The sequence below is a fragment of the Apteryx mantelli genome, chromosome Z (assembly GCF_036417845.1).
Source record: "Apteryx mantelli isolate bAptMan1 chromosome Z, bAptMan1.hap1, whole genome shotgun sequence".
Taxonomy (NCBI): Eukaryota; Metazoa; Chordata; class Aves; order Apterygiformes; family Apterygidae; genus Apteryx; species Apteryx mantelli.
In genome coordinates this window covers 1559994-1586976 of record NC_090020.1, presented here as the reverse complement: position 1 = coordinate 1586976, position 26983 = coordinate 1559994, and the positions used below count along the sequence as shown (strand labels likewise).

Genomic DNA, 26983 nt, shown 5'->3' with positions numbered 1-26983 from the left:
CTCCCGTCCTCCGCGCAGGCAGCCAGAGCTCCTTTCCTCTCTCCGCATCCCCAGAGCCCCCCGCCCCCGACCTCCCCAACCCCAGCCGGCCCCAGCGATTCTGAGCCGAGGGTGGCAGTGCTAAAGGAGACGCTTCTCCCCGCAGCACTGACTCGGGAGGCGACCTCTGCCATTGCAACCTCCCGCACGGCACGCGTGGGCTCCGCGCCCGCGGCGAAGCTGCCGGTGCTTGGTGGCCGCCCATTTGCGGCCGGCCCCACGTTTTCCTTCAGCTCGTTGGCGCACGGAGAAAGGCATAAGTTCTAAACAGAGAAAAGCCCCTCGCTGTCCTTTGGTCCCAGCCTGGCCCATAGCGGACCTGCTCCCTGTCCCTTCCCTTGTATCGTTTCAGACAATGTTGCGGGTGAGTATGAGCCCAGTTTTTCTCCCCGGTTGCCTGAATTCCTTCTCCTGGAGCAGCCCACCACCAGCTCTGACCTCTGCAGCTTCCTTTCGTGAGACAGCATGGAGAGAAGCTGGAAAGGCTCAGATATGAAGCTTTTTTTTTCTTTTTTCTTTTTTCCTTTTCCCCTTTTCTTCCTTCTTTCTTTCTTTCTTTCTTTCTTTCTTTCTTTCTTTCTTTCTTTCTTTCTTTCTTTTTTATATCGTACATTGGCACAAGACTCTTACAAAGCGTCTCCCCTTTTTTAAATTTTTTCCAGCCTTGGGCATATAGATCTGCGTGTGCGTGAGATTACACTGTGTGCAGAGCTATGGCAGAGGCTGGAGTCCCTCTGTTATCCCGCACCTGCTGTTCCCACTACGAAGTCCTGCCGGGGTCTGGTCCCCTCAGGGCAAGACACCCCTCCCTGGGAAGGGCAGGCATGGGCTAGCTCCCCCAACCTCCCCGGGGCCGCGCCGTTTAGGAGTCCTCTGCCTGCTCCTGGCGGTTTTGCTTTCCCCCTCGGGGAAGTTTTGATTTCAACGAAAATTCCCCCCGCGGTCAGCCGTCCTGACCGACCGTCGGCGATTACAGCAGGCGGCGGTGCCCTGGCGCGGCGGGCGTTCCCTCCACCCCATGCAAGGGTGGGATGATAGCGAGGGGGCCCTTCGGCCCGGCTACCCCCCTCCCCCCGCTTGCCGCGGAGCGGGGGCACGAAGCTGACCTGAGCGGTGCAGTTCCCTCAGACCCCCCCTCGGACCACAAACGCCTCGGGCAGCGGCAGGTCCAAGTTGCGGTGGGTGTTTGTTCCCTAGGTTTCACGCCCAGCCCCAGTAAACCTCGAAGTGGTGCAAGCTGCTGGCATGGAGAGAGGGAGTGGGAGCGGAATGGGGGTGACCCACAAACTACTCTATCAACTTTGTGGCCGAGGAATTCAGAGCAGTTGTTGGAGCCCCTGAGATCGCGCTAGCGCGAAGCAGGCTGCGTGATCCTGTTGTTTTCAGTGCAAAAGAAGAAATCCATAAAAACAAAAAACAAAAAACAAAAAAGCCAATTCCCCCAAACTTAGCCCCAGAGGCCTTATATTGCATAGCCTGCATCTGGCTCAGGGCTTCTCCTAATCCCCGACTCGCCTTCTGCAGGTCTGTGCCCCCCTGCCCGTGGTGCCTGCATCGCTACTTGCAGCAGTGTGCCGGTGAGAGTGCCCTGCCGGCGCTGCAGGCCCCGGGGCAGAATATCCCGCTGGGCGACGGCGGCTGCGCGCTCCTCCGCGGACCCCGGCGCAACGGCAGGGGCGCGGGCGGACCCGCAGAGCAGCGGGGTCCGGAGAAACCTGCCCAAGTCTCGTCGTGAGGCCGGCGGGAGCCCGGCGGGCAAAACTCCCTCTGCTGTCAAATTCACACGGCTGCAGCGGGCTGAGCGCGGAGGGGGACGGCCGGGAGATAGCCGGGGGAGACGGGGGCCGCGGTGAGGTCGGGCAGCTCCCGGCCTCCGCCGAAGCGAGTGCCCCGAGCCAGCGGCGTGGGAGAGGCGGGTTGAGGCCGGCCGGGCAGCGGCAGTGCGAGTGGGAGCCGGCAGCAGGGGTGGGCTAGCACAGGAGGCCAGCGCAGGTCAGGGGCACAGGGGCCGATTGCCTTCCCCCGTGGGGAATTTGGCTTCGACCCTTTAGCGGGGTCTGCCCTGCACATGCCTGCCCCGCTCACCCATAGGCCGAGCTGGAGTCTGCAATATATTGCCCCGGTAAGCAGCGGATCTCCTGCCAGCCCCGAAGGAAAACTCGGGCCGCCGGGCTACCTTCCGCAGGCACTATTCCCATCGCCTCCCTGAGATCTGGCTACCGGCGAGGAGGACGGAAGGGGCCCGGGGTGACTTCAAGTGCCAGCCTGTCTGCAGGGTAGGGAGAAGGGCAGTTGGCCAGCTCCTGGATCCCACCGGCCACGCCGAGTGGGATCCAAGGAGCGGCAGCATCGCCACAAACTCGGCTCGAGGAATGTGTCTGTCTTTTCCGGCCCTCGGAGCCCCTGGCCTTGCGCGCCTGCCCCTTTCGGCTGCGATCTCTCCTGCTGAGGGTCGCGGCTTTGGCCAGAGCCGCGCGGAAAAGGTTTTCCTCTTCGGTAGGCCGGAGCGAATCTCGCCTTTTGTCCCGTTGCCACCTGCAGCCCCCACCCCTCCAGCGCAGCCCTCGTTCCGCGCAAAAATACGCCTGCCCTCGCGGCGGGACCCGCCGCCCCGTGTCCCCGTGCCATATCCATCAGCGACAACTCGCGCGGGGCACACCTCTGGCCGCCCACGGGCGTGGGAGCGGGGGCGCGGCCGCGCGCGGGGGTGCGCCGGGGCGCGGTGGCAGAGCGGAGCGGGGCCCCCCCGCGGAGATGCACCGCCCCCGCTCCCTCCCCGGGGCCGCCGAGCACCCCCCGCCCGCGCACGGCGGCGCCTCCCGCCCCGGCCCGCTCCACCAAGGCGGGCCACGCCCCTCCACCCCCATTGGCTGAGAGCTGGCTAATGGCCTCGGGCCCCGCCCGGCAGCCAATGCGGGGCGCCGGCAACTTTACTTTTGCGATTGGCCCCGAGGCGGGTGAGTGACGGCCGGGTGGTGGCAGCCCCCCCGCCCCCGGCTCCGCCGCCGCTGTCCACATGCGCCGGTCCTGAAAGCGCGTCCCGGGCGCTCCTCGCTCCGCGATGGGAGCGCCGTAGCCGCAGGGCGCGGGCAGCTCCGGCCGGGAGCAGAGCGGGGAGCCACGCCGCGACCCCGCGGCCAGGGGCTCCCGGAGCAGCAGGTGTGGAGCCCCTCTCCTCCCCTCCTCCCCTGACCCCCGCACCATCCCGCCCTCCTTCCCCCCCCCTCCCTGCACTCCCCTCCGCCCACCACAGCACCCCTCAGCCCCGCCGTGGGCAGGCAGCGCGCCCGGGGCGCACCGCCCGAGCCAGGCCCTTGGCAGCCCGGCCGAGGGTGCCGGGCGTGGGGAGGAAGGGCGAGCACGGGGGAGCAATCAGCCTGTCCGTCGCCCGGCTCGAGCAGCTGCCGCCGCCACAGCGAGAGGGAGAGCTGGAGGCGATGGGCGCGCCGCACTTGCGCCCAAAGTTTGACGGAGCCAGCTAGCCGGCGGCGCTCGTGGCGCGCTCGCCGCTCGCCGCTCGCCCCCGTTGGGCTGCGAGGCTAGGAGAACCCCGCCAGAACTCCCTCCCTGCTCCCGCCTCCCCTCTCTGCACACACCTTCTTCCCCCTCATACACCCACCCACCGCCTCTTCCCTCGGCCACCCTGCCCGGCTCGCCAAGTTCCTTCCAACTTCTGCAGCGCAGAGAGACCGGGGGGAGGTGGCACATGCGGACAGCGCCGATCTCCCTCCGGGACTGAGAAGCGTGAGCCTTTCACCCGCTCTTCCGCCGACACTTTTCTCTCTCGGACACCGACGCAAACCGAGCCACCCGGGGCTGCCCCGGCTGCTTCCGCCTCCAGCACAAAGAGCTGTCGGGGCGCGCTGCCTCCTCGAGCCGGGACGAACCGCGGGTGCCGCTTCCCTCCGGATTGCACCGCACTGGGCTGCCCGCCCCTCCTCACCCGCGCACTCGCTGGTCGTCGGCTGAGCACCGCGTCGGAGCCGGGAGGCGGGTGCCTAGCGGGGTCTGCGGTGACACAGCTCCATGGCGGTCTGACACCAGCTCCAGGGAGGGGGGGAGGGAAAGAGCCGCCCGAAGGGAGTGAAGCCAAGCCCGGCAGGCGGCGAGCCGGCCTGTGGTGCCGGGCGGAAGACGGCGGCCGTACCTGGTCTCCTACCTTGCGGAATAACCGGACATTGCAAGTTGCGAACGAGGATCTGAGCTTGGTCAACGGTGTCGGATACCTCCATCCTAAGTTTGGGGGCGTTTGGTGCTTTTTTTTTTTTTTTTTTTTGCTCAGTTTTGTTTTGTTTCCTCGGGCCCCCTCCCCTAAACCCCGAAACTCGAGCGCTGCCGTCGAATCGAGATCCACTCTGCCAAGCTGCCCGCTCCGGCTTCGGACCGCTCCGATGGAAATACACTGTAAGCACGACCCGTTTGCAGCAATGCATAGTAAGTAGGCTGCTAGTTCAACTTCTCTGACACGGTAGGGCCGAGCCAGGCCGAGCGCGTTTGCGAACGGGAGCCGCCGGGTCGCGTTTCTCTGCTCGCCCGGCGCTCCGGGGTCGCGGGGCTGGAGGCACCAGGCGAACGGCGGCGTCGGTCGCCGCTTCTGCCGCTCCTGCCGCCTCGGGCTTCGGGAGCCCCTCTCCGGGAGCCAGGCCGAGGCGCCGGCCGCAGCCGCACCGACAGGGGATCCGGGCGCCCGTCCGGACTCAAACGAAATCCCGGGCTTCCGCCGGGCTCGAGGCTCGACGCATGTTTGGACAGTCGTCTCCCACTCCGGCAACCCTTCCTTTCTGGCGCAGAAAGTCGGTGGATGCTTAGGCTACTTTCCCCCTTTCTGACCTGCCGGTGTCTCTTTCTGTTTTAGGTATTTTTGTTAGAGGAACAGAAAACGGGCTAGAGAATGCTACAGGCAGTTTTTTTTTTTTTCTGAGAACTTCTGTCCCGTTAGAGGAATGAGCCTATGAAAAAAATCTATGTATACACATATATGTGTGTGTATGTGTGAACAAACACACACACACATTCATACATATATATATATATAATATACGTATAATATAGGTATGTTTCTAAAGCAATTTCTGCAAAAAAGCCTCTCTGTATTTCTGACGAATAGAAAAGTTTGCTATGCCTTACTCTCACTATATTCCAACATTTTGATATATGTTAATTAAAAACCAAAAAGCAGAGAAATAAAAACCCGTCGGACACAAAACGGGGCTTAAGGGGAGATTTTGTTAACCGTCTAAAGAAGGGCATAATAATTCCTTTGCAACCTTTGCATCAGAAAGTGCGGGAGAGACCAAACGGATAGCAGAACTGGTTAAGTTAACAGATCGTGTGGAATGGGCTTGCCCGAGATTTGTTGTGCTTGAGAGGTCGGGGGAAGACTTATCCATTAGCACAGTGTTATGTGAAATGACATCTTCTCTCACGGTGAGTTAAACGCTGCATTACGGCGAGAGATTGCGAGGAAATTTAAGGTAGAACTAATCTCATTTCCTGGTGCACCGCAGCCCTTTTAGCTAAAATAGATTTGTTTGCAAAATAAACCATCCAGTGCTAGGGCTAGAACTCTCTCTCTCTCTCTCTCTCTCTCTCTCCCTCTTTACTTCTCCCTGTTTATCTGCCTATTTCTCTCTCTCTCTGTTCGTCATATAATTTTGGAGACGATGTACAGTCGGTCAGTGCAGACGGGATGGTAGTCGGTGACTCGATTCGACCGCGTGGAAGATACACTTTCGCTTCCACGGAAATACACCGTTTTAGAGCTGCGATTCTTTCTCCCCCTTAGTTGAATCAAATCAATTAATTTTTAAAAAGACAACTTTACGGGCGAAAAAAAATCTGTCTTTGATCTTGGGGAAAAAACTCACAAGCCCCATCTCCAAAGGAACCATTATCAACTGAGTGCATTTTTGGGAGGTGTGAGCCAAACGGATCGTGACGCTTTCAAACCTGGTGTGCAAGGAGGGCAGGTTTGCCTAATTTGACTGAACATCAGAAGTGGGAGAAACCACTAAGGGAGAGGCTCTTTCCATTAACCAAAGTCACGGAAAATCGATATCTTCTGCAGGAATTTCTGGGGAAAGAAAGGGCAAGGAAAAAAAAAAAAACCACTACCTGCGCTCCGATCACCTAGCTGTTCCTGAAAATACGTTAATACCAATCGCTGCCAAACCATCTCCGGACCTGCTTCTCCCTACCGGGAGAGAGAGAGAGAGTTAAAAACAAAAAAAACAAGAAAACCCACACTCCACATAATGCCCTAAAAGCGGAGACTGGGACCCGGGCGAACCACACCGGTTTCCCTTGGCTAAGGGGAGCGAAGCTCCTTGGTTGTGCTCCCGTAGGGATCCTGTGCTCCTCTATCTCTGCCTGGTGGAGATGGAGGGTTCTGCCCGGGCGCCGGCGTTTAGACAGGGTGGGGGGCTCAGGAGCGGGAGCTCAGCTCCTGCTCCGGCCGTGGCAGGCCCCCATGGTTTCTCCATACTCCTCAGAGCGAGAGGCCAGAAACCGCCGACCCAAGCACGGACTCGCTTCATCGCCTTGTGATTTTGCTGGCAGAGAAGCCAGAGCCTTACAGGTGGGAAGATCCACGAATATACACAGCCCGCCCGTCTGCCTGTTTCCCGTCCCGTGCCTCGGGCGGCCGGGTCGGTCCCCTGCGCTCCTCGTCGGCGGGCTGAGACGGGCAGGCGGGCTGGAGGGCGCCGCACCTCTCCGCGGCGATGTTCGCGGCGAGCGTGAGTTCTGTCTGTCCCTCCACGCCGAGGTCTCTTCCCTCCCCCGCTCCCTTCCTGGCGGCCTCTATCGCCACTTCTTCCTTCGCAAAAATTTCGCTTCCTATAACTTTTCGTTGGTCACCGCGACGGAGACGGCTTAAGGGGTACCATCGTGTCCTTTCTCCGCCGGGGACTCCCCCTTGTCCCCTCTGCTGAAAGAACCCCTCGAGTGTCGTCTCCCATCCCCGATTCCTATTGGACGCTGGTATTTTGGGAGGCCGAGAGCCAGAAGGCTGGGGCTGGGAGAGAGGGGACAGGCGAAAGATGAGCAGAGCAGGTGCGGGCAGCGGTAGCGTAGGGCAAAAGAGAGAAGAAACGGAGCAGCGCATCGGCTGCCATGGCTCAGGGAGGGCAGGGCAGGTGGGGGCTGAGCGCCTAGAGCAGGGGCTGGCGCTGTGGGCTGCGCCGGGCAGCCCATAGCCTTGTGTAGCAGGCATGAGAAGAGGGGGAAACGGGCTTTTTCCTACAGAAGAGGTGCGGAGAAACCCACCACACCTGATCGCACTCCCCACCTCCCCCTGGGGCCCAGGATAGAAGGACGCGCGCGGATCACGGCTCCCTTCGCCTGGGGTCCGGGAGAGGTACAGCCCCGAGAGAGGGGCCCGTGGGCATTGCTGCCCACGGTGGCACTCGGGGTGCGGGCGCGCGTGGGCGGGGGAGCTGGAATTGCGGCTCTTGGCGCACTGGCACGGTCCGCGCCCGTTTGCGCCTCCGCGTGCCCCCGGGCACGCACGCCGCCACACACCCTGCCTGGTGTTGCCCCCTATATAGAGCCCTCTAAGTTCCCCTCCGCTCCCAGCCCGTCTTGGCACTGGGGCTGGCAGATTGGCTGTCCGCCAGGAGGGCGACCTGGCCGGGAAACCCTTCCCGGAGGGTCATTCCCGCCGTGTCCCCGGGGCCGCACTTTCCCACGGGCCGGCGCGGGGACAGGCGTGTCTCCGCTCAGCCGGGCCCTCGTGGACGGTGGGCAAGGCACTGTGTTCCCGCAAACAGCTCCTCAGGAGAGAAACTTCCCTGCGCCGAGCGGTGCGGGACGACCGGCCGCCTCGACTGTCCTCGCAGCCCGGAGAGGCCAGGGGAGGGCTAACTCGGGGCGCTGCTAAAAAGGGGGAGGCCTTGGACTCAGCCCCGGCAGGGTGCGGAGCTCGGCGGAGGGGCCTGCCGGGGATCCTCCGCAGCCCCGGACCCCGGCACCATCCGGTGTCCCCCGGTCCGGGGCGCGGCGTCAGCGCCCGAGCCTCCGCGCCGACCCGCGGGCGGCGGGGCCAGGAGCTCCCACTCTCCGCTCCCCGCTCCCGGAGAGGGAGCCGCAGCCGGGCGGCCCGGGAGCCTTTGTTTCCTTCCCCGACTGGGCTCGGGAGCGGAGCGTCCTTTTCAGGCCCCGCTGGGGCCGGGGTGTCTGGTTAGGAGCGGAGACTCAGCTCTGTCCCCGAAGGAAATGTATTTCATTTTTTTTTCTTTTTCTTTTTTCTTTTTCTTTTTTCTTTTTCTTTTTCTTTTGCTTTCTTGCTTTCTTCTCTCAACCTCTCCTTCTTTCCTCGCTTCTTTCTTTCTTTCCTTCCTTTTCTTCCTTTCTTCTCGACTTCCACCTTCCCTTCCCCTTCTCTCACTGTAAAATAAAAGCCCTACAGAATGTTGTCGTTCATATTAAACGCACTGTTCATGATTTAATATAATTAAAGCTGCTAATGGGTGAAAAGCCCGAGGTCTTGTTCACTCCAGCTTTGTGGGAATGGTCCTGTGTTTTTAGTATTAATCACTCGTAGAGTTTCTTTTCCCTCTCTGGCCTTAAAATCATTTCAGCACACGGAGGAGCGCTGTATTTTACCTTTGCATTACCAGGTTCTGCCTTTGAAAAGTGCAGCCCCCAGCTACGCTTGGTGTGCTCAGAACAAACTTGTGTTTGCAGGACAGGTCCGCTCCTAAAACTGATAAAAGGCTTTATCTTGCAGGCTTTAAGTGGCTTTAGCAATCAAATATTTAATGTGGATTCAGTTTTAGAAGGTGTTTACAAAGTTTGACAACAGTTTATCAATGGTGAAATGACCGCATTTAAATAAAAATGGCTGTATATAATCTTTTTTTTTGAACATTGAGGCATTTGACTTGTCAGCTTATTCTGTACAGTTCAAGTCCTGTGTAAACAGAGAGATTTTCCTTATTATTTTTGTTACAGTGTTGCCATCTACGCTGCCTGCCCCTATTGCTTGTTTTCAATTTCTCTGCTCCTCTGCAATCTAAGTAGTTTGGATGATTAACAACATGATGGTTAATTATATTTTCTCACATGCTACATGGGATTATTACATGTTCATTGGTTTTACACAGTTTCACTACTATTCATCTGACTGGGTCCCATTTCCCATCAGATATATGATTCACCTTGCTAAAGGTGAACAGTGCAAATCTGCTAGAAAAAGAATAATATATCGGGCTTGGCTGAGTGTTCACATTTCATTTGTGGGATCGTAATATCTGCCAAGACTGCTGTAAATTGTGAGAGAAGAAATCATTCTCTGTTTTTTGCTCTTGATTAAGTCAAGTCATTTGGAAAAAAAAAAAATGCTTATTTAAATTCAGGCAACCCCTTTTCTGCTTAGATATGTATAGATGTACACAGAGCGATCATCCAGCTTTGTTTTTCCTTGACTTCCTGGTCAGAACTGATGAAAAGCCTCTTCTCCACTTAGGCAGCCACCAGGCCTGCCTAGGGAGTCCTTACTCAGGCAAAATTGGTCATTGCATTTGAAAGGAACATGGTCCATGTCTGGCAGATCTGGACATAAACCTGTGGTTTCAAATGGTCATTTTTCAAACAAGGGGACCAAATTGCCTTCAAGCAGGAGGCACTTCTTCAGTGAGTAGCATTGCAGCAGTGCGAAATTTCAATCAATCAGAAGAGAGCACGGCCCTGATTCCCTCCATTCTTGTGATTTCAACAGTGCATGGGAAAAAAAAACTAGAGAATTATCAGAATCTTGGAGGAGTGAGCCCCAGTACTGGAGAATATTGTGACTAAATAGGATTGCTGTGAAGAAATGTCATCCAACTATCACAGAGCTGTTTTTTTCTGCCCTTTTCCCCCTTCCCCTGTGTGTTTCAGGACATGGAGGAGTGAATCAGTTAGGGGGTGTTTTTGTGAATGGTCGCCCCCTTCCAGATGTTGTTCGCCAAAGGATCGTCGAACTTGCCCACCAAGGGGTCAGGCCTTGTGACATCTCCAGGCAGCTGCGGGTCAGCCATGGTTGTGTCAGCAAAATACTTGGCAGGTAAAGGGAGAACAACAAATCTTTCTATGTCTATATATATATATTTAAAAAAAAAATCAATGCCTGTCCCTGACTCACAGGCTGTAAAACAAGGGATAAATCAAACAGAGAATAATAAAAATCTTAGGAAATCAGTCCAGCCATGATGCAGTGTTCCTTGCCATTTATTTCCTCATGATTTTTATATGCTTGACATGAGAAGAAAGTGCAACTATTTATACATTTATTTCAGCCCTTTCACAATTTCTCACAGATAATTCCAAAGCAAAGTACAAAACGCCACATGTAGTGTATTTGGTATATATGTGATATATATCCTGCATCTGTCTGTTCTGAACAAATAGAGAAATCTGTGACTCATCTTCAGTAAAATGAAAAAAATGAAGTTATGAACCATACACTGAAAGCAACTCCTTCTGCTTTCTGAAGAACATCTTCTTTTAGCATATTATATCATTAGGTATTGTACGAGCATTGTCATGCGTTCATTTACACTGGCTATTTTGAAATTTGTCCTGCTGTTTTATTTGATTTTATTTTTTTACTCTTGTGATGGAATGCACCCTTAATTAAAACACATAATGCAATAATTAATTATTAACTGTCTTAAATTTGGCTATTTTGAAAGTAGTCATCTGCTTGGATAGGAACTGCTCAAAGCAGTAGAGGAACAACAAATTAAGCTCTGAATTCCAGACATTTCCTGATTTCTTATTAAAATTTTGAATTAGATTCAGACAAAAAATATAATTTTCGCTTCTTTGTATCTTGTGGACAAAACTGAACATCATTTGTTTAAATTACTATATTAAAATGCTTTGAAATTCAAGTCCATGCTTAAGCATGTCATATTAAGAAAAAAATTTTATTACGATATTTTTTCTTGATAGTTTGAAAAAGCCTATTCCTCAAATATTTACCAAACTTCAACACCACAATTCATTTTTAACTAGCTTTTTTATCAATCATAGCACAATTGTAAAGACTAGTAGAGCAGATACTCATGTAGTAGCACGCACAGGACCTTCCCTGGATTAGCAGCATTTATGATCTTCCACTTGGCAAAGTCGTAGGACCTTTTTGTAGACCTTGGCATTCTTCACCCTATAGCTCACGAACCCTGTTATCTCTGACCATCTGAACTGGCAAACAGCTTCTCTACAGTCCTGGACTGTGTGCTTTTAGAAAGCCATGTGAACCAGTGTTACGCTGGGCATCCCTGCTTTTTCTCTTATGCCTAGTTGTACAGAGATGCAGCCTCTGGAAGCTATGGGCGTTCCTCCTGATTTTACATTGGGATAGGTTTAAGGACACTGATGTCTTTACTCTTTTTAAGAGAAAAACTTTTCATATGTTTTATTTGAGACCTGCCTGTCCATCACAGGCTATTTCATTCTGTTATACCTTTGTGTCTGCTCTCAGTACAGGCTCCTAATCCCCAAAGTGACTATTAATAATTCTGTCTGTGACACCCTCCGCTGCAGCAGACTTACCAACAATTCCTATCAGGACCAATGTAAAGCTAAGAAACAGACAGTTTATCTACCTCACAGTGAAATGTCCAGCAGTTTTACTTTTGCTATTTTGAATAGATTTATCGTTAGATATATTTGCACTATGGAGCTAAAAGTGAAGCTCAAGAGTGTTGTCATTTAAATTGTCAACAATAAATAAGAATTTTATAGTTCATTATTTTCATAACTAATAATTACAGTGCGTAAAATGTCACTGTAATTGGAGCTCTGCGTGTGTGTGTATTTGAAAAACAGAACTAGGAATTCTTATGAAAAATCCTTACATTTGAAATTTTATGGTTAAAATCTTTCAATCTACTAGTCTTTAATGCAGCCTTAAAACCAACTAAATGATGGCCCATTGCAGGCTGTATCAGCCAGGCCAAAGGTAGAGAACTGTCTGGTTGCCATCACTGTCTCATAGGAGAGTACTGCAGGGATGCCCACTCTTCACTTGCATTGACAGCTTGCTGGGACTAAAAGGCCTGGACCTAGTTTTCATAAAATGAATCAAATTGCAACTGAGCTTGTCTTTAAAATGGAGCTGGGAGTCAGAGATTGTAGCTTTTTGTAGCCTGTAGTTGCTTTGGGCTGCTCCCCAAGTTAAATGTCAGGGAGAATAGGAAAGGGGTTGCTGTATGTTTCACTAGGCATTAACTGTCCCATGTCACATACAAGCTCTCCTGGTGTCCCAGGGAAAAGGTGCAGCACCTTCCTATTTGCTATGAATATTTTGATTAAAGTGTATAGACTTTTGCTGGGCTCAGATCAGTAAGGGTGTGTGGGTATGTGCCTGATTAGTGGTTAGAAGATTTGGGAACGAAGGTCTTGCTCTCCAGAGTTCACCAAGGGCTTTCATTTCTTGGTTGCACTCATGTTTCATTAAGCTGACACAGCTGAGTGATTTCTGCAAGCTGACACTGTGGATCCTTAGTGAGCTAGTACCAGGCAGTACAATCCTTCTGTACCTTTGGAGGTCCAGGCCTTTGCCTTCACTGCTTACCAAACCTTAGCAGAGTCAGCCATGAGAAACAGGGTCTTGTTTGTTCAGTTAGTGCTTTCCAAGCCTGTTAGTAGCTGATTTTCTTATCAGCTGGATTATCCTGCATTGACAGGAAAGTGAGCCAAGGGACAACATGTTGAGGTGCAGAGAGGCAGTGCCAGAGAAAAACGCAAAGGAATGCTTGTAAAATCTGCTGGTTTTGACTGAAGCTAAGAAAATGACAACTTTTTGTTTGAGTAGCATTCACTGTATTTTATAACCTTCTTCTATACCCTTCCTCAAAGGAGAGATACCACCAGCAAAGCTTAGGAGACCAGGGATGCAAGGTTATAGCAGGTTTGTGGTGCAAGCTTGCCATAATTTTATTATGGCCTCAGGAAACATAGCATGGGAGGAGCAAAGTTTTACCACCATGCCCTGTGGCTCATTTCTAGGCTGAGTTTAGGGAAACAAGAAGGTTTAATCCATCTTTGACACTTTGCACTTTCCATTAATTGGCTCCATGGAGACAAGTAGAGAAGAGTCCAGATCTGCATCCAGAGTGTCTGAAAACATGTACCAACAACATGGTGTCACTTTCTTTAAAGGGATTTTAGGCCCTGCACACAGTGGTCTCCCAGAAAGATTAAAAAACAGTAACCTGGCAGAAATTTGATAAACATGGTAACATATTGTAGTGAGACAGACTTCAGCTTCAAAGCTTGTTTGTGTTCTCCTCACACTGGAAAGATTGTGGAATTAAAAAAAAAAATCCTGTAATATGGATGTCAAGTAGCTGCAGAGAAATTATATTAATAAACAAGCTTATGCTTTTATTTGGGAGTCTTTTCTAAGCTCCTTGCTAGAAACTTGGATACTGAGTAATCAATGGACATGTTTAAGCTATTAAAAGAATACAGCTAGCCAGGTCTCTCTGGTTTAAATGTTCATGAAGTCCAAATGTGTTCTATATGGAAAGGACTTGCTAGATAGGGGCGGTTAGGGAGGAAGGTACTTGTCTTGCTGCAGGTAGGTACAGGGTTTATTTTTCATCTGCTTGTAAAAATTCACAAGATACAAAAAAGTGCAGGGCCAGAAGAATGTCCTTGTGTGCTGCACTCCCTGAAATCTCAGAATTGGAGGAGCATGATTTCTTTCCGGTCCTCAGTGGATATGGTATGACTTCTGTTTTCAACAGCATTTTCAAGGCTTTATTTATTAAAAGAGGGAAATCAGTTGAGCTGGGGATCTCAGCTGGAATGTGTTGCTGCAATTCTACCAAAAATAGTTGCACTTGCCTGATTACATGAGCAAGAAATCTGGCAGACTGTCTTAGGTTTTAGTCAGTTTAGGGGTCCAGTCGTATCATCTTTCCTGGCACGACATCAGTAGAACTGCTTGTGTGTGTAAAGATCATGTATGTGAGAAAGGATTGTAGGACCAACCAAATAAACCATCCCCCAAATCAGAAGTAGCCCTCCAAGACCTAAAAAGTTCCCTCTCCCTAAGAAATTGTGATTGAAACAATATCTCATATTAAAACCATAATTTGGAAAAAGTTATGTTGACATATTTATTTTGAAGGTGCAAATACTGTATGTAGCCTTCATTCTGCTATGAAGTGATAATAAGCCATATATGTAAATTATGGAGAATTTCTTCTACAGAACAGTCCACTGCAAAAAAATGGACTTTGGTGTGATTTGTTTCTATTATTGCCAGGAGCGCTGATTAATAACACACATTTTCAGTTAATTTTGGATCCCAGCATGCCCTTTAATCTGTCATTGTTTCTATTGTCTTGCTGTTACAGAAAAATATATATTCTATCCTGAGGCCCAATTCCAATTACTATAAGTTAATCTATTAGGTGATAAAGCATGACATAGGCAGAAAATGTGTATGTGAAAGTGAAGATGTATCAGGATTTTTCAGGGATTGGTTACCTTGAAATTGTGTTCTCTATAAATCTCAAAGCATGTTCTCTGTCCTTTTGTGATAACTGAAGCTTTGTTTTGGATCTTGTCCCAGGTATTACGAAACTGGTAGTATTAAGCCTGGAGTGATTGGAGGATCAAAACCAAAGGTCGCCACACCCAAAGTTGTTGAAAAAATTGCAGAGTACAAACGCCAAAATCCTACCATGTTTGCGTGGGAGATCAGGGATAGACTTCTAGCCGAGCGAGTGTGTGACAATGACACCGTGCCCAGCGTCAGCTCAATTAATAGGTAAAAACTTGCACATGCTTGGGAAAGGACTTCCCTAGGAAGTGTTGGCACTTAATCTTCATTTGTTAATGGAACTGGATGTTTGGGGTTGTCTTCAAGAAATGCAGTTTGCATGTGTTTTTGTAATGTGTTTGGGGTTTGGGAGTAGCCATGAGCTCACCTCAGTAGTGAAAGCATCACAAATTATAAGCAGTTCCTAGGAGTGGGCAGATTCTACTCTCAGCCTTTGCTTCTTTCCCATTTTTTCCTGTTCTCCAGTCTGGGACTTCTAGTCTTTTCTGGTAAAGATCCTGGATTATTTGAGGTCTCAGTATTGGACTGAAACCTGGATTGAGTAGGGATTCCATGGGAAGTTTTTTATCTAGGGGGGAAAGCTGAGACTTCAAATATTGGAGCTAGTGGTGACGTAGAAAAAGGCTGGAGTCCAGGTGTCTGGAGAAGTGGATCAAAAACAGATCTCAGGGTAGCACTGCTGTCTTCCTGCCATCTACTCAATATTACTGAAGTTGATCCAGAATCATGTGAACTGGTGTTTGGTACCATTTACTACGAATATAAATAGTGGAATTTGGTCAGTAGCTTCCAAGTGCTCCAGTCATCTGCTTGTTAAATGGATATACTTAAGTGACTTTGAATTACTTTTGTAAAGAAGCAGGAGAATCTCATTTGGAGCCTCAACCCTGCATTTGGGAGATTTGCCCTGACTTTCCCAGGCAGGCCTGGTTCACATAGAAGCCTGTGATTACATTAGTTTCTTTCAGTGTTCTATCTACTTCCATCTCAGTTAAACTATTTAAGAAGACCAAATTCACTCTCTTGATGGCATGTGTACAAGTTCACATCACAGGCCAAATGATTTCCAATGCTGGTGTTGAAAAATGTACCGTGAAATATTCTGTTATGCCTCCAACCCTCCCAGGCTGATAATAAGTGCTAAATATTTGGAAGGCTGGGTGCTCAGACAGCCTCTTGCACACCCATCCCCCCTGACAAGCAGTGTCCTTTCCTTTCTCTCAGGAGTATTCTCTATACAGGGCTTCAATCTCACCAGTCTGGTGGGATGGTTTTCACTTGTGCCATTTCATGTAAGTCTTTTGAATGCAACTATGCCGTCCAATCTGTGTCTGTGGACATGAAATAAACTGAGGTAATATTATTTTATTGGCTATCCCAACCAGATTTGCATGAATGGAATTGCCACTTGAATAGCAGGAGAGACTTCCACAGTGTTAGCTAAGAATACTGGCTCTATCTCGCCAAACTGAATGAGGAGTCATACATTTGCATGGATAAATGCAAGAATAGGTTCGGTCACTCACAGCTTTTAGTACTGCCTGCAAGTTCATAACTAGCTTAGAATTCAAGGCAGCAATGAATAACCCTGTAGACATTGCAATTTTATGTTAAAAAGGTTTGTTTTAGATATAACATGGAAACCAGGAAAATTGAATGAAAATTCTACTAAGAACTGTCCTCAGATTACTACAGGCCAACTCTGTTCCCATCAAAAACAACTCTAGTCCTATCATGTGAGAAGTATTGTTGCTACTATGAGCAGTGCTGTGTTTGTGTAGTAGAACTTCAGGCATTGTTCAAAAACCTGCCAAAAAGGCAGTCACAACTTTAGGAAACTGAATGACTAAACAGGTTCCACTGGCTCATATCAATTTTTCATACTCTGCCTCTTGCTCTGTCCTTGAATGTTTCCACTCTGATAATGTCCACACACTCACTGCCATTGCATCGCAAATCTATTCTGTGATCTGCAATCAAGTTCTTTGGCCGGAAATCTCATTCTTTCTCATCTTCTTGTGACTGTGGCTAAGATCTTTTCCTTTTCTCAAAGGTGTGAAACTCCTTTTGAAATACACACAATCTTTCTGAGTCAGTCTGTTTACCCAGAGAATTGTTTTCGCCAGCCTATGAGCACATCCTGAAAACCCAAACCAAACTATTATGACAACATGCCTGGAATTCACATTCAAACATTAAGCTTTAATTCTAAATTCTCCTTATTCCATGGTGTAGTCTGTGGGATTTATCCTCATATTTAAAGTAAACGTGTTTCAAAGCTTTACTGATAAGGATATTACATGTTAAGGACTCATAACCTTACTCTTAAGGCATGAAAGACTGGCAGGATTAGAACATATTGGTCAATTGCAGGAGAGTTGATGGCCTTGGGTGACAGGAGGAGAGGTGAAATTTCATATGTACCATATTTCCTGGCAGACCAGATGCAGTCTTGGAGGAGAGAGGACAGGCTGATGTCTATGCACAGAGATGGCTATATATCCCCAAACTTTCAGGTGTGGGGAAAGGTAAATGTTGTATGAGGAGTTTTCTTTTTTTCTTTAGCCGTCAGTGAAGACTACTAGAGAGACAAGGCACAGCAGCCAGCAGGATTAGCAGAACACCTTAGCCCAAGCCTGGAGTAGCATGGCATGGTACAAAGGGAATGTGCTTTCAGAGGCATTCTACTCCTGAATGTGTAAATCTGCACACAAACAGCAGTGTAGTTGGCATTTTCCAAAACATCTTTTCAAGACATGTAAGATGTATTTCAAGTGGCTTTGGCACTTGCAGCAGACCTGGAGGGTTTCTGCAGTAAACAACGGGCAGATTTTCAGAAGGTTTCCTGGCTAGATCCTGAAAGGTACAGAGATTCCTACCATCTCATGCTGCCTATTGCAAGCCTTGCTTTTGAAAATATGTACATACAAACACCTGCTGGGAACTTTGGGTGCGTGAATGCTCTGAAGTGCCTGCTCCACAGGAGCCTGAATCTTAGTTCAATCAGACTTGGACCCTATTTGCTGATGTCCTTTGTGCAAATGTGACGAGTCTTTATCAGCCCTGCTGTGCAACTCAGATAAGGCTTTTTAGCCATAGTCTTGAACCACCATCAGAAGTCATTCAATGGGATTCTTGCAGCTAGCACGGCTGCATAGTCTGCCTGTGGTACAGCCATAGCACCACTATGCTATTGTCTTGCTGTAGTCTTCAGGAGGAGAGTTGTCATAATTGTCAGAGACTGAAGGGCTGGGGCAGCATGCTATAAAGCCGCTATGACAAACTATGTGTAGCACATCCCCATTAAGGAGTATGCATTCTAGCAGATGAATTTGAGCTTCTGCCCCATATATGAGTGAATAATTGCTATTATTATTCATTAATAACATTAATATTAATAATAGGCCACTCTTCCACAGCAGGAGCAACTCTGTGTGATTAAGGCCTAATTAATCATTGCAACTAGCTTTGCTCAAATAAGCTGAGAGCTGCCCAGCTGTTTCAAAGCACTCCTGTCCTCCATCTCTTCAGAGATGAAGATATTTATGTGTCAGGAGGCCCCAAATACCCTTCCTTCACCATGACATTGGGGAAGCCTTGTGTAGGGTGCTATTTCCAACCTTGCTCACACACAATTCTAGGTCATCTTCAGCTGTGTCCTCTCCCACACTGAAGTTGCTTCCACAACTCTCTCTGACTCCAGTGCTTGCCCGCTGCTTGGCTGCTTCTGTGCATTGTAGGGGGAAAAGAAGCTAAGGACTCGGTTACCAAGGAATTTGAAGATGTCTAACTTCCAGCAGTTTCACTTGGGTGCTGACAGCCAAATACTGACTTGTTTGCAGACCTGGCCCCTTCTACACCCCCAGCAAACTCCATAGCAGGATGGGAAGAGGAGGGGCAGACAGGGAGACATATTCTGGGATGGGGATAAGGTGTCACTTGTTCCTGTACAGGCTTACAATGTACCTTTCAAGCAATTAGTAATTTTTGTGAATTTGTGTGAATGCATTCACATGCTAGATCCATCCACACAGTTCCTCTCCTCTCCTTTCCTCTTCTCTCCTTTCTGCTCCTCTCCCAAATTCAAGGCAGGCAGAAATGGGAAAAAAGCGTGTTAGATAAACACAGGAGAAATGCTTACCATGTCATTACCACTGCATAAAAAGTGCATAAAGCAGACACGTGTGATTTGAGTAAAGAGCACGTTTCATTCAAGGTATCAACTCATCTTGCTTCCACAGCAGTCTGTGGCAAAACTATTTAATCTCTAGCAGCATTTCAGACCTTATCTCTTCCTTGTTAACTGTGCACTGGCAGGTGAACACTTAACAGAGCACCTCTGTGGCTGTTTTTAACAATCACCCTTCTTCCTGTAGCACAACACATGCCTTCTCTTTTATTTATCTACATCTTTGAGTTTTTCCTGATTTGCATCATTATAAATCAAATCAGAGGCTGTTCCCAGGAATGGCAATGTAGTTACTCAGCTCTTAAGACTAGCATTCAATCTGGCATGTTTTTGTTTTAATATCAATTTGATTAAGCAGAATCTTTTCAGAGGTATCTAAGTTCCTAAGATGTCTGAGTACTGTACCCAGGGGTAGTTTAGGGAAAGAATTACAGAGGTATTCAAGCACCTAACGATGCTGCCTGGACTCAAAAGTGTACGTCTCCCTGAGGATAGGGTGTTGGGCCTAAGAGGTGCCCAAATAGCTATATATGTCTGTTACCTTGGCAGTTAAGACTGGATTCTCAATGGGACTGGAGCACCAAACTCCCAATAGGATCCCAAAGAACCTGTAGGAATTAAGCATCAAAATGTCACTGAAGACATGGGCTGGAGACAAAAATATAGGCCTGGGTCTACCTGCCAAACTTTTGATCTTTCTGTAGATGAGAAGGCGATGATACACAGAAAGACATTTTTGTATTGATCTAGATATCCTGAACTGAAAAAAAAAATGTCTGATGCTTAATAGTAAGTGGTCATTTATTTCTTTTCAACTGCATGCAGGATCATACGGACGAAGGTACAGCAGCCACCCAATCAGCAAGTCCCTGCCTCCAGTCACAGCATAGGTAAGGAAAACTTTTCTTTTTTATATTAAAAAAAATAGTATAATGGATTACAAATATTCTAAAGAACTTTTAATCATTCTTATGGACAGATAATTCTGCATAAAACACTTCAGCACACGTGCTAATGCGCCTTCTTTGTCATTCTCCAAGGGCTGAACATAGTAAATGAATTTTATAAATACTGCTAAAAGGTTTTGAATTTTACTGATTATTATGATAAATAGCTTTCACCATGAGACAGAAAATTGAAATCTAAACCGACCCCCCTCCCTCTAATGGGGGTCTATAGAATGTCAGATAATTAAAGTAATAAATCAAGAAAGGGATACTTATTCATAACATTTTCTGCATCATTAGTCAGTAAGTAGTTTTGAATGTGTTTTTTTCATCTATCAACCATCCCTTCCATAATTCTTTGTGCACTTGCAGTCTTGAGTGAAGAGGCAGCAAAACTTTCTGAACTTTAATTCAGATACAGACCAGCAATATTCAGCCAAGAGTCAAGTGAGCGTGGGGGAGGTGATCTTTGGCAGGGGTGTACTGCTTAGTGAGGCCTCCTCTGCATTTTACCAAGCTGATGGTCTTTCTCTTTATCAGAGGTATTTGTTCTCTTCAGATACCATCTTAAGCACCTTCATGTGTATGACATGTGACCTGTGTAGTTGTGTACACACAAGCTGTGGGGTGAAGCCATTCCTCATGGGGATCTTTGAGCACCTCCACTTTCCTGAACAACAGGGTAGAATGGAGGCATCATGGGATACTAGTTATTTTGTGTCAGGTGCTTTGCTTGTCTACCTAGGAGGCTACACTTGAGTTTGATTCCTTACTGTGGAAAAAATGTCCTGTACTGAGGGAGGCAGTGGATGAATCATTACTTAAGGCTACTGGAAAACTAGAATATATTCCTAACTCTGCCACAGAAGAAATGAGAGGATTCAGATAACTTGTGACTATGTTCTGCCTTTTTTTTGTATGAGTTCAATTCCTTGTTCTGTGAAAACTGCTGGGGGGAGGACAAGGTCTTGCTTGTTATCCAAAATGGAGGCAGACTGGAGGTCTCAGTCACTCTGTGTCTTAACGCTTTCATGTGTGAAATGGGGATAACACTTGCTGACCTCAGGTGGCAAAGGTGAGCTGATACTGTGATAGCAAAGAGCTGTGTTAACACTTTGAACTTCTCGAAGAGATCCATTGCAGGGCAGCATCCTGAGTCTTTCTTTCAAGGAAATGCCAAAATAACCTCAAAGGAGGAAAAGCAGCAGCCAATTTGCTATGATAAGTTATGGGCTGACTGTTCTCCTATTGAGAAAAACAAGAGTGGAAAAAAAAATCTTGCTTCTAAGAATCTGGGTTTGATAAACCCAGCAGGAAATCATGACACTGATTTGTTTTGTGTGGCCTCTAGCTCACTCCAGTGCTGTGGCCAGAGGGCTTCGGTGTGATCCTGGCACCGAATTCTCCCAAGATCTGGGGGCATGCAAGTTGCCTTCTGTGATTAGCTCCTGTGAAGTGGCAACCTGCCAGCTCAGGCTCAGCCTGTGAGTAGATGAAGATGGATGCTGGTGTTCCCCCTTCAGCCCAGGGCCACACGTCCTGTACGTGTACAGGCTCAGAGCTTCTTGGAAATATGGAACTTCACAGCATCACATGGACACCATATATGCAATGCTGACTGGCATCTCCAGACTTGCATGAACTATAAATAATGACCTCCTTCAGCTGGGCGCTGAAGCCAGCACCTTTCCTAAGGGCTCTGCCAAAGGAAAGCAGATTTAATTCACAGTTTGGGGAGCTTCATGGCCTTTCAGCCACATGTGATCCACAGCTGGTCTTGCCTAGATCTCTGTGTAACCCTTGCTGTTCAGAAAGATTTTCACTGACTAGAGACTTGTGGCTTGGGCAGCAAATCAAGCATAACAAGTGCATAACACTTCACTACTATGGGGTTTCTGTGCCAGGAGGCTGAAAGTGTTCCACACCATCTTACTTGGACATTGTTTTTGTAAGGTCTCATTTCTGAGCATTACTATGCTCCAAATCCAGCTCCTTCCACTTCATTAATGATTTGAACAGGTAGACAGACAGCATGAGCTGGCCTTAGAAATGTATCTTCCAAAGGTACCTCTGGCACAACAGTGGTTGAAACTTTCCTCCTATTTGGCACTCTGTTGTCACTTCTTAACACTGTCCTGCTGCTTTCTACTTGGTCTGGGATGATGAGTTTGATACAAAAGGTTCCCTTAGCTTTTCCTTCCCATGACAACTGACCAGTGGTCTCAAGCTGAGCTTTCAAAGGAAAGGCATAGCCTGTCCCATATGTGCCAGGGCCTCTTTACACCTCTCTGGAGTTTTGCATTGCAGGCTTTCATGAGAGCAAAGAGCAATACACGTGTCCATGTCTGTGAGGCACCTTGTAAAAAGCAATTCAATGATGGGGATGGGGGCCAACTGCTGCTCCATTCCTGCCTCCCACAGGACATAATCTCAAGGTGCAGAGGATTGCTGCCACTCCTACCACCTCAGAGTCCACAGAGGTGCAGCACCACTGTTTAGCTTGGTAGTAGATAGCTTTCTGAGCCAGATGGGCACACGGCAGCTGAGAGAGCCCCAGGCTGTCTTGATCACACCATAGCAATAGGAAGCTTATGTGCCCATTGACTTTCATATTTTCATGCACACTGACTTCTTTGCTTTCAATTACAGCCTCCACAGGGTCTGTGACCCAGGTGTCCTCAGTGAGTACCGACTCTGCGGGCTCTTCCTACTCCATCAGTGGTATTCTGGGAATTACGTCCCCTGGCACAGAGAGCAACAAACGCAAGAGAGATGAAGGTAATTGAAGCTTTTTGGTCTTGGAGGAGATGGGGCAATACATGCTGAAAAGAAGCTGGGCAGGGCTGAGTAAGGGGTCCTCTCTTCTGGTGTGTCATTTGTTCCAGCTTTGGCCTTTGAGATTGGTTGTGGCAAGCAGTAACATAATTTGCACTTGTGATGTGATGATTCATGTGTAAGCAGACTGGCATCTTTGCGTGGCTACTGGAATCAAGGTAGTTGATGGGTGCATGGTGACATGAAAGAGCACCCAACACCCTTTGCAGGCGCTTCCATCTCGATCAGCTGCACTGGAGTTTTTTCCAACTACTCTCCTAGTAGCATATGCTGGTATTAATGTATTAGAAAGCACTTGGGATGTATCACAGTTTTTAACAAATCAGCCCCTTCTCCTGACTGAGGGAACATTTTCCTTTTCATAGTGAAAAGGGGAAGAATTATTATTATCTTGACTCTGTGGCCACCTGATATCATAAAATGAACGGGAGGTGTCATAATTTGCAGAGAGATAGAAGATATACAGTAGTAGTGTCAGTGATGTTGCATTTCATTAGGTCCCACTGGCCTCCAGAGGACTTTCATCAGACTAGACTAGAATGAACACCAGCGGATTTTGTTTTGGTTTGAATATTGCCTGCCTTCCTCCAGTCTGTTGTAGGGTTAATAGTTCTGTTTCATTCTGTATCTTGGGCATTTTTCTGATGAAAACACTGCTTTAGAAAGAAGGGCCTTCAAAATAAGGTAGAAAGGAAAAAAGGAGATATTCTGCTTTGGTGTTTTATAAAAATGCCTTAAATCTAAACCAGAGTTTTATTTTAATGGGAGGTAACTACTGACAGAGAGGAGTTGAGGTCAAGACCATCTCAGCTGGCAGACCATCCCACTCACCCTGTCTGTTGTAACAGAAAGGATGCAAGAGGGTTAGCTGTGATCCTACCGTCACTTGTTTGCGGCAGTCAGATTGATGGGACTTCACTGACTGACCAGTGGCAACATTTGTGGATTTGAGGCCTTTGCTCTTTGCTGATTTGTTGTCATTCTGCTCTTCAGAAGAACAAACGTCTGCATTTTGCTTTTGTGTGCCTCTGGTCACCTATTCCAGGCTGTTGTGGAGAAATTCCTAGGTGTTCCAGGGACCATTAGTGCTCCAGGCATGGAAGGTACTCTATCAGCCACATGTATGCAGGGATACTCTGTGTGCTTCTGTGAAGAGGTAGAGACCTCTACCCTGAGGAAAGAAGTGGCTCCAGAGAGAAAAGAGAAAGAAATTCAGAGGAGAAACCTCCCCTGGACTGACAATTCAGAGATTGTCAAGGAGAGAAGGAACTGCTTTCGCTGTGGCCTGGAGCTCACTGACTGGCTTTGGAGGAACTTGATGAAAATGAGATTGACTTTAAAAAATTCAGGAGTGCCAGTGTGAGCCCAGATAGGTTGTTCTGCAGCCAACACAGTTAGTGAGATCTAGGAAGGCAGAAGTTCTGGTAGACTTGTGTATCCAGTCGCTATACTTTCTTCTTCCCTTTCTCCTCCTACTTCCCAATAATCCCAGTTATCACACCCCACAGCCTTTGTGAGGTCAGGCTCCTTCAGCCTCACAGTATTGCCAGTGCCCTGTCCCCTCTCACAGTCCCTTCAACTTCTTCTCATTTCTCCTGATTACTGACTGAGAGAGAGGCAGCTTCTGTGCTGCATGTGTGGTGCCTCCATGCTGACTGGCCTGGCGGCATTTGTGTGCTGATGGGCAGCTAGCTAGCCAGACAGAACAGGGAGTTCATGCTGCAGCCTTTTCCACGGGGGTGGTAATACTTCAGATCCTTATCAGCTGGACCACTGTTTTTTATGAAACTCATAGGAGCTTGATGTTTATGGGAGTTCTAATCCTCTAAATGTGGGTTTCAATGTTGTAAGGAAGGTAAGCAGAACAGGGTAGGCAAACAAGCACATGGATGGATGGAGGGAAGAACAGACAAGCAGGCAGGTGGGCAGAAAGCTTAATGGCATAAACTTCACTTCTCAGGAGGCCAGGCTAAAAGCGAGCAAGGAATGTGGCTTCCAAGCTTTACAAACAGAAGTCAAGTACCCTTACATGCATGGGTGAAAATGCCTGGTTAGATTCTCAGCATAATCCTTGGTTTACTAAAATCAGGGTAAAAAGTTGTGCATATATATATTTTTTCCAAATTAAGGCCATAAGTACATAGATAAATATACGTATTAAAACAGGTATAGTAGAAATTTTATATTTGATCAGCTGTGGCAGAAGAGAGGAAGTCTGTGTCACAAATTTCATTACTTTAACACAGCATGGACCTAAAGCACCAGTTCTTGGATGCATGTGATTATAGAAGACACTCTGATTTAAGCAAGAAACAACAAGAGGCTCCTGCAGCTGTAGGGAAAAGATTTAAATGTTTCCTTGGAAAGATCAAAAGCAGAGCTGAGAAACTCCCCAGCCTTTGCCAATTCATTATTAGAAGAAATCACATGATTCATAAAACAACCCCAATCGTTTTGGCCATATGAGTCATGATTTTTGAGCTTGTAAGAGGGACAGTTCTGCTGTCTTCAGCAGACCAGTTAAACTGCTTTTATAATAGTCTCAGAGCTGCAGATTTGGAGAGGCGTGTGAGGGACAGCATTTGTGCCTAACCAGATATTTTAATGCAGCAGAATGTCTTTGTCTTGTTTGAAGTGGATCCCAGAGAATCTCCATCACCCCTCCTCATCCTACTCAGCAAAAGTTTTCTTGGCACAGATAGGCACAAAGTGTGCATGGAGGTGTCCCAAGACTGCGCTGCAAACAATGGGGAGATGGATCATATGCTAGTCTACAATGTGAAGAAGAGAGGGATGTCATCTTTTAATTAAGGATTGCATCATAATGCAGATGCACAAGGGGGCAGAGTTAACCATTTGTCAGCTCTAAGAGCTTGATAATACCTCCTTAGCATTCTTATTTTCTTTGCTATGTCTCTGTATTTCTCAGTAGCTGCTGAGAGGTGCATATCTGCCTCTATAACTTTGTATGTCTCACAGGTAGCTAGAACCACTTACTGTGTAACAGTTAGTTGTCTGGTGATCCTGACTTCCCTGGGCTGGGAAGTGAAAGGGAACAGAGTGTCCCTTTAATGTTTCTAGCTGCATTGAGTACCCAGTGTGATTCATTATCCAGTTTTGTTCCCCTCACTCCTGACATTTTTTTAGCAGATGTCACAAGTCTTTAACCCAGTGGGGAGCTTGCCTGGTAGCAACAGGGGCAAACCAAATCAGACAGTCTTTATTGGTTTATATAACTGAAGGTGTCATTTTTTTTCCCTGTTGTAATATGGACTTGGAGCAGATGTGCCTTCGTGGGGGATCAGTTGCTTTCACTTATGGTTAAAGGACATACTACTGGAGACTGACGCAAGAAGCAGACTGCTCTGTAATTAGACAGAGAGATGCAATCAAAAATCAACAGTCTTAGCTTAAAGATGCAGATGCTGCTGGGCAGCAATCTTGCTGTTTTGCTTTCAGATTCCTTCCTTTGTGTTGTGTGGCTTTAAATTCAGCTGGTCCCAGAGTTTAGGAAAAAGCTGTAAAGTAGCAGATGGGTTGGGGAGATGTACAGAATGATCTTATTTAACTGCCTTCTAATGAACTGGATTCTTTTTAGGAAAGTCAGGGATGGGCGTGCTGGTGGGCAGTGTGAGACCCCAATTCATACTGAACTGAATTCTGCATCAACAGCTGCCACTAGTGAAAGAACTAATTTTATTGAACTACTTACAACAAGTCATGTGGCTGGTGATTTTCTTGTAATGGGACATCTCAAAGGCTCTGGATTTTCAGGAAGTGCTGAGCAGCCCCCTTCTGAAAGACAAAGCTTTCTGAAATAGGATTAATAGTCTTTGGATAATCTGGATTCTCTGGAAAATGTGGGATAGCATTGTTAAAGATGAGGTCTTCAGTTTAAATGTTCCTAGGAATGTTTGCAAATCATGATTAAAATAGATCAATTTAAGGTGGTTCATTAATCCCAGATGCTCTTGACATATTTCTGTCTGTGTGAGATGCTGCAGTGTAAGTTCTTTTAAGGAGCAGACTAGGGCTAAGGAGAGCAGTGAGAGGGAGGGTCTGAGGATCCAGAGAGAGGATAGAGAAGGAGGGCTGGGCAAACAGAGGCCCCACCTCTTCTCTTCAGTTTGACAATGCCTCTGAAAGCCCAAGGAGCACAACTGCTCCAGCTGCTGCTCTCTTCTCAGCCAAAGCAAAGGGAAGGCAGAGCACACCCCTCTTTCTTCCTTTCACCCCTATCTCCTGTAGCACTGGTTTCTATCCAATGAGCACACTGCAGAGCTGTGCTGATACAGGAGAGCCAGTGAAAAGTGGTTAAGCCTAACAGAGTGACTTTCCTGGCATGTTGTCACTATTCCAGCTGACAGGAATTCACAGAAGAAGTGTGCTTGTCGGAGTAGATACAGGACG

General features: G+C 48.0%; 1 protein-coding gene across 1 annotated transcript in view; it reads left to right on the top strand.

The window, feature by feature from the left end:
- The first annotated feature begins 4430 nt into the window (after nucleotides 1–4430).
- PAX5 (paired box 5) overlaps nucleotides 4431–26983 on the top strand; it is a 172849-nt gene continuing 150296 nt past the window's right edge. Inside the window, exons 1-5 of the mRNA XM_013946218.2 lie at nucleotides 4431–4473; nucleotides 9919–10084; nucleotides 14612–14809; nucleotides 19617–19681; nucleotides 22388–22516. Coding sequence (XP_013801672.1) covers nucleotides 4431–4473; nucleotides 9919–10084; nucleotides 14612–14809; nucleotides 19617–19681; nucleotides 22388–22516 — 601 coding nt within the window. The remainder of the gene's footprint in view (nucleotides 4474–9918; nucleotides 10085–14611; nucleotides 14810–19616; nucleotides 19682–22387; nucleotides 22517–26983) is intronic.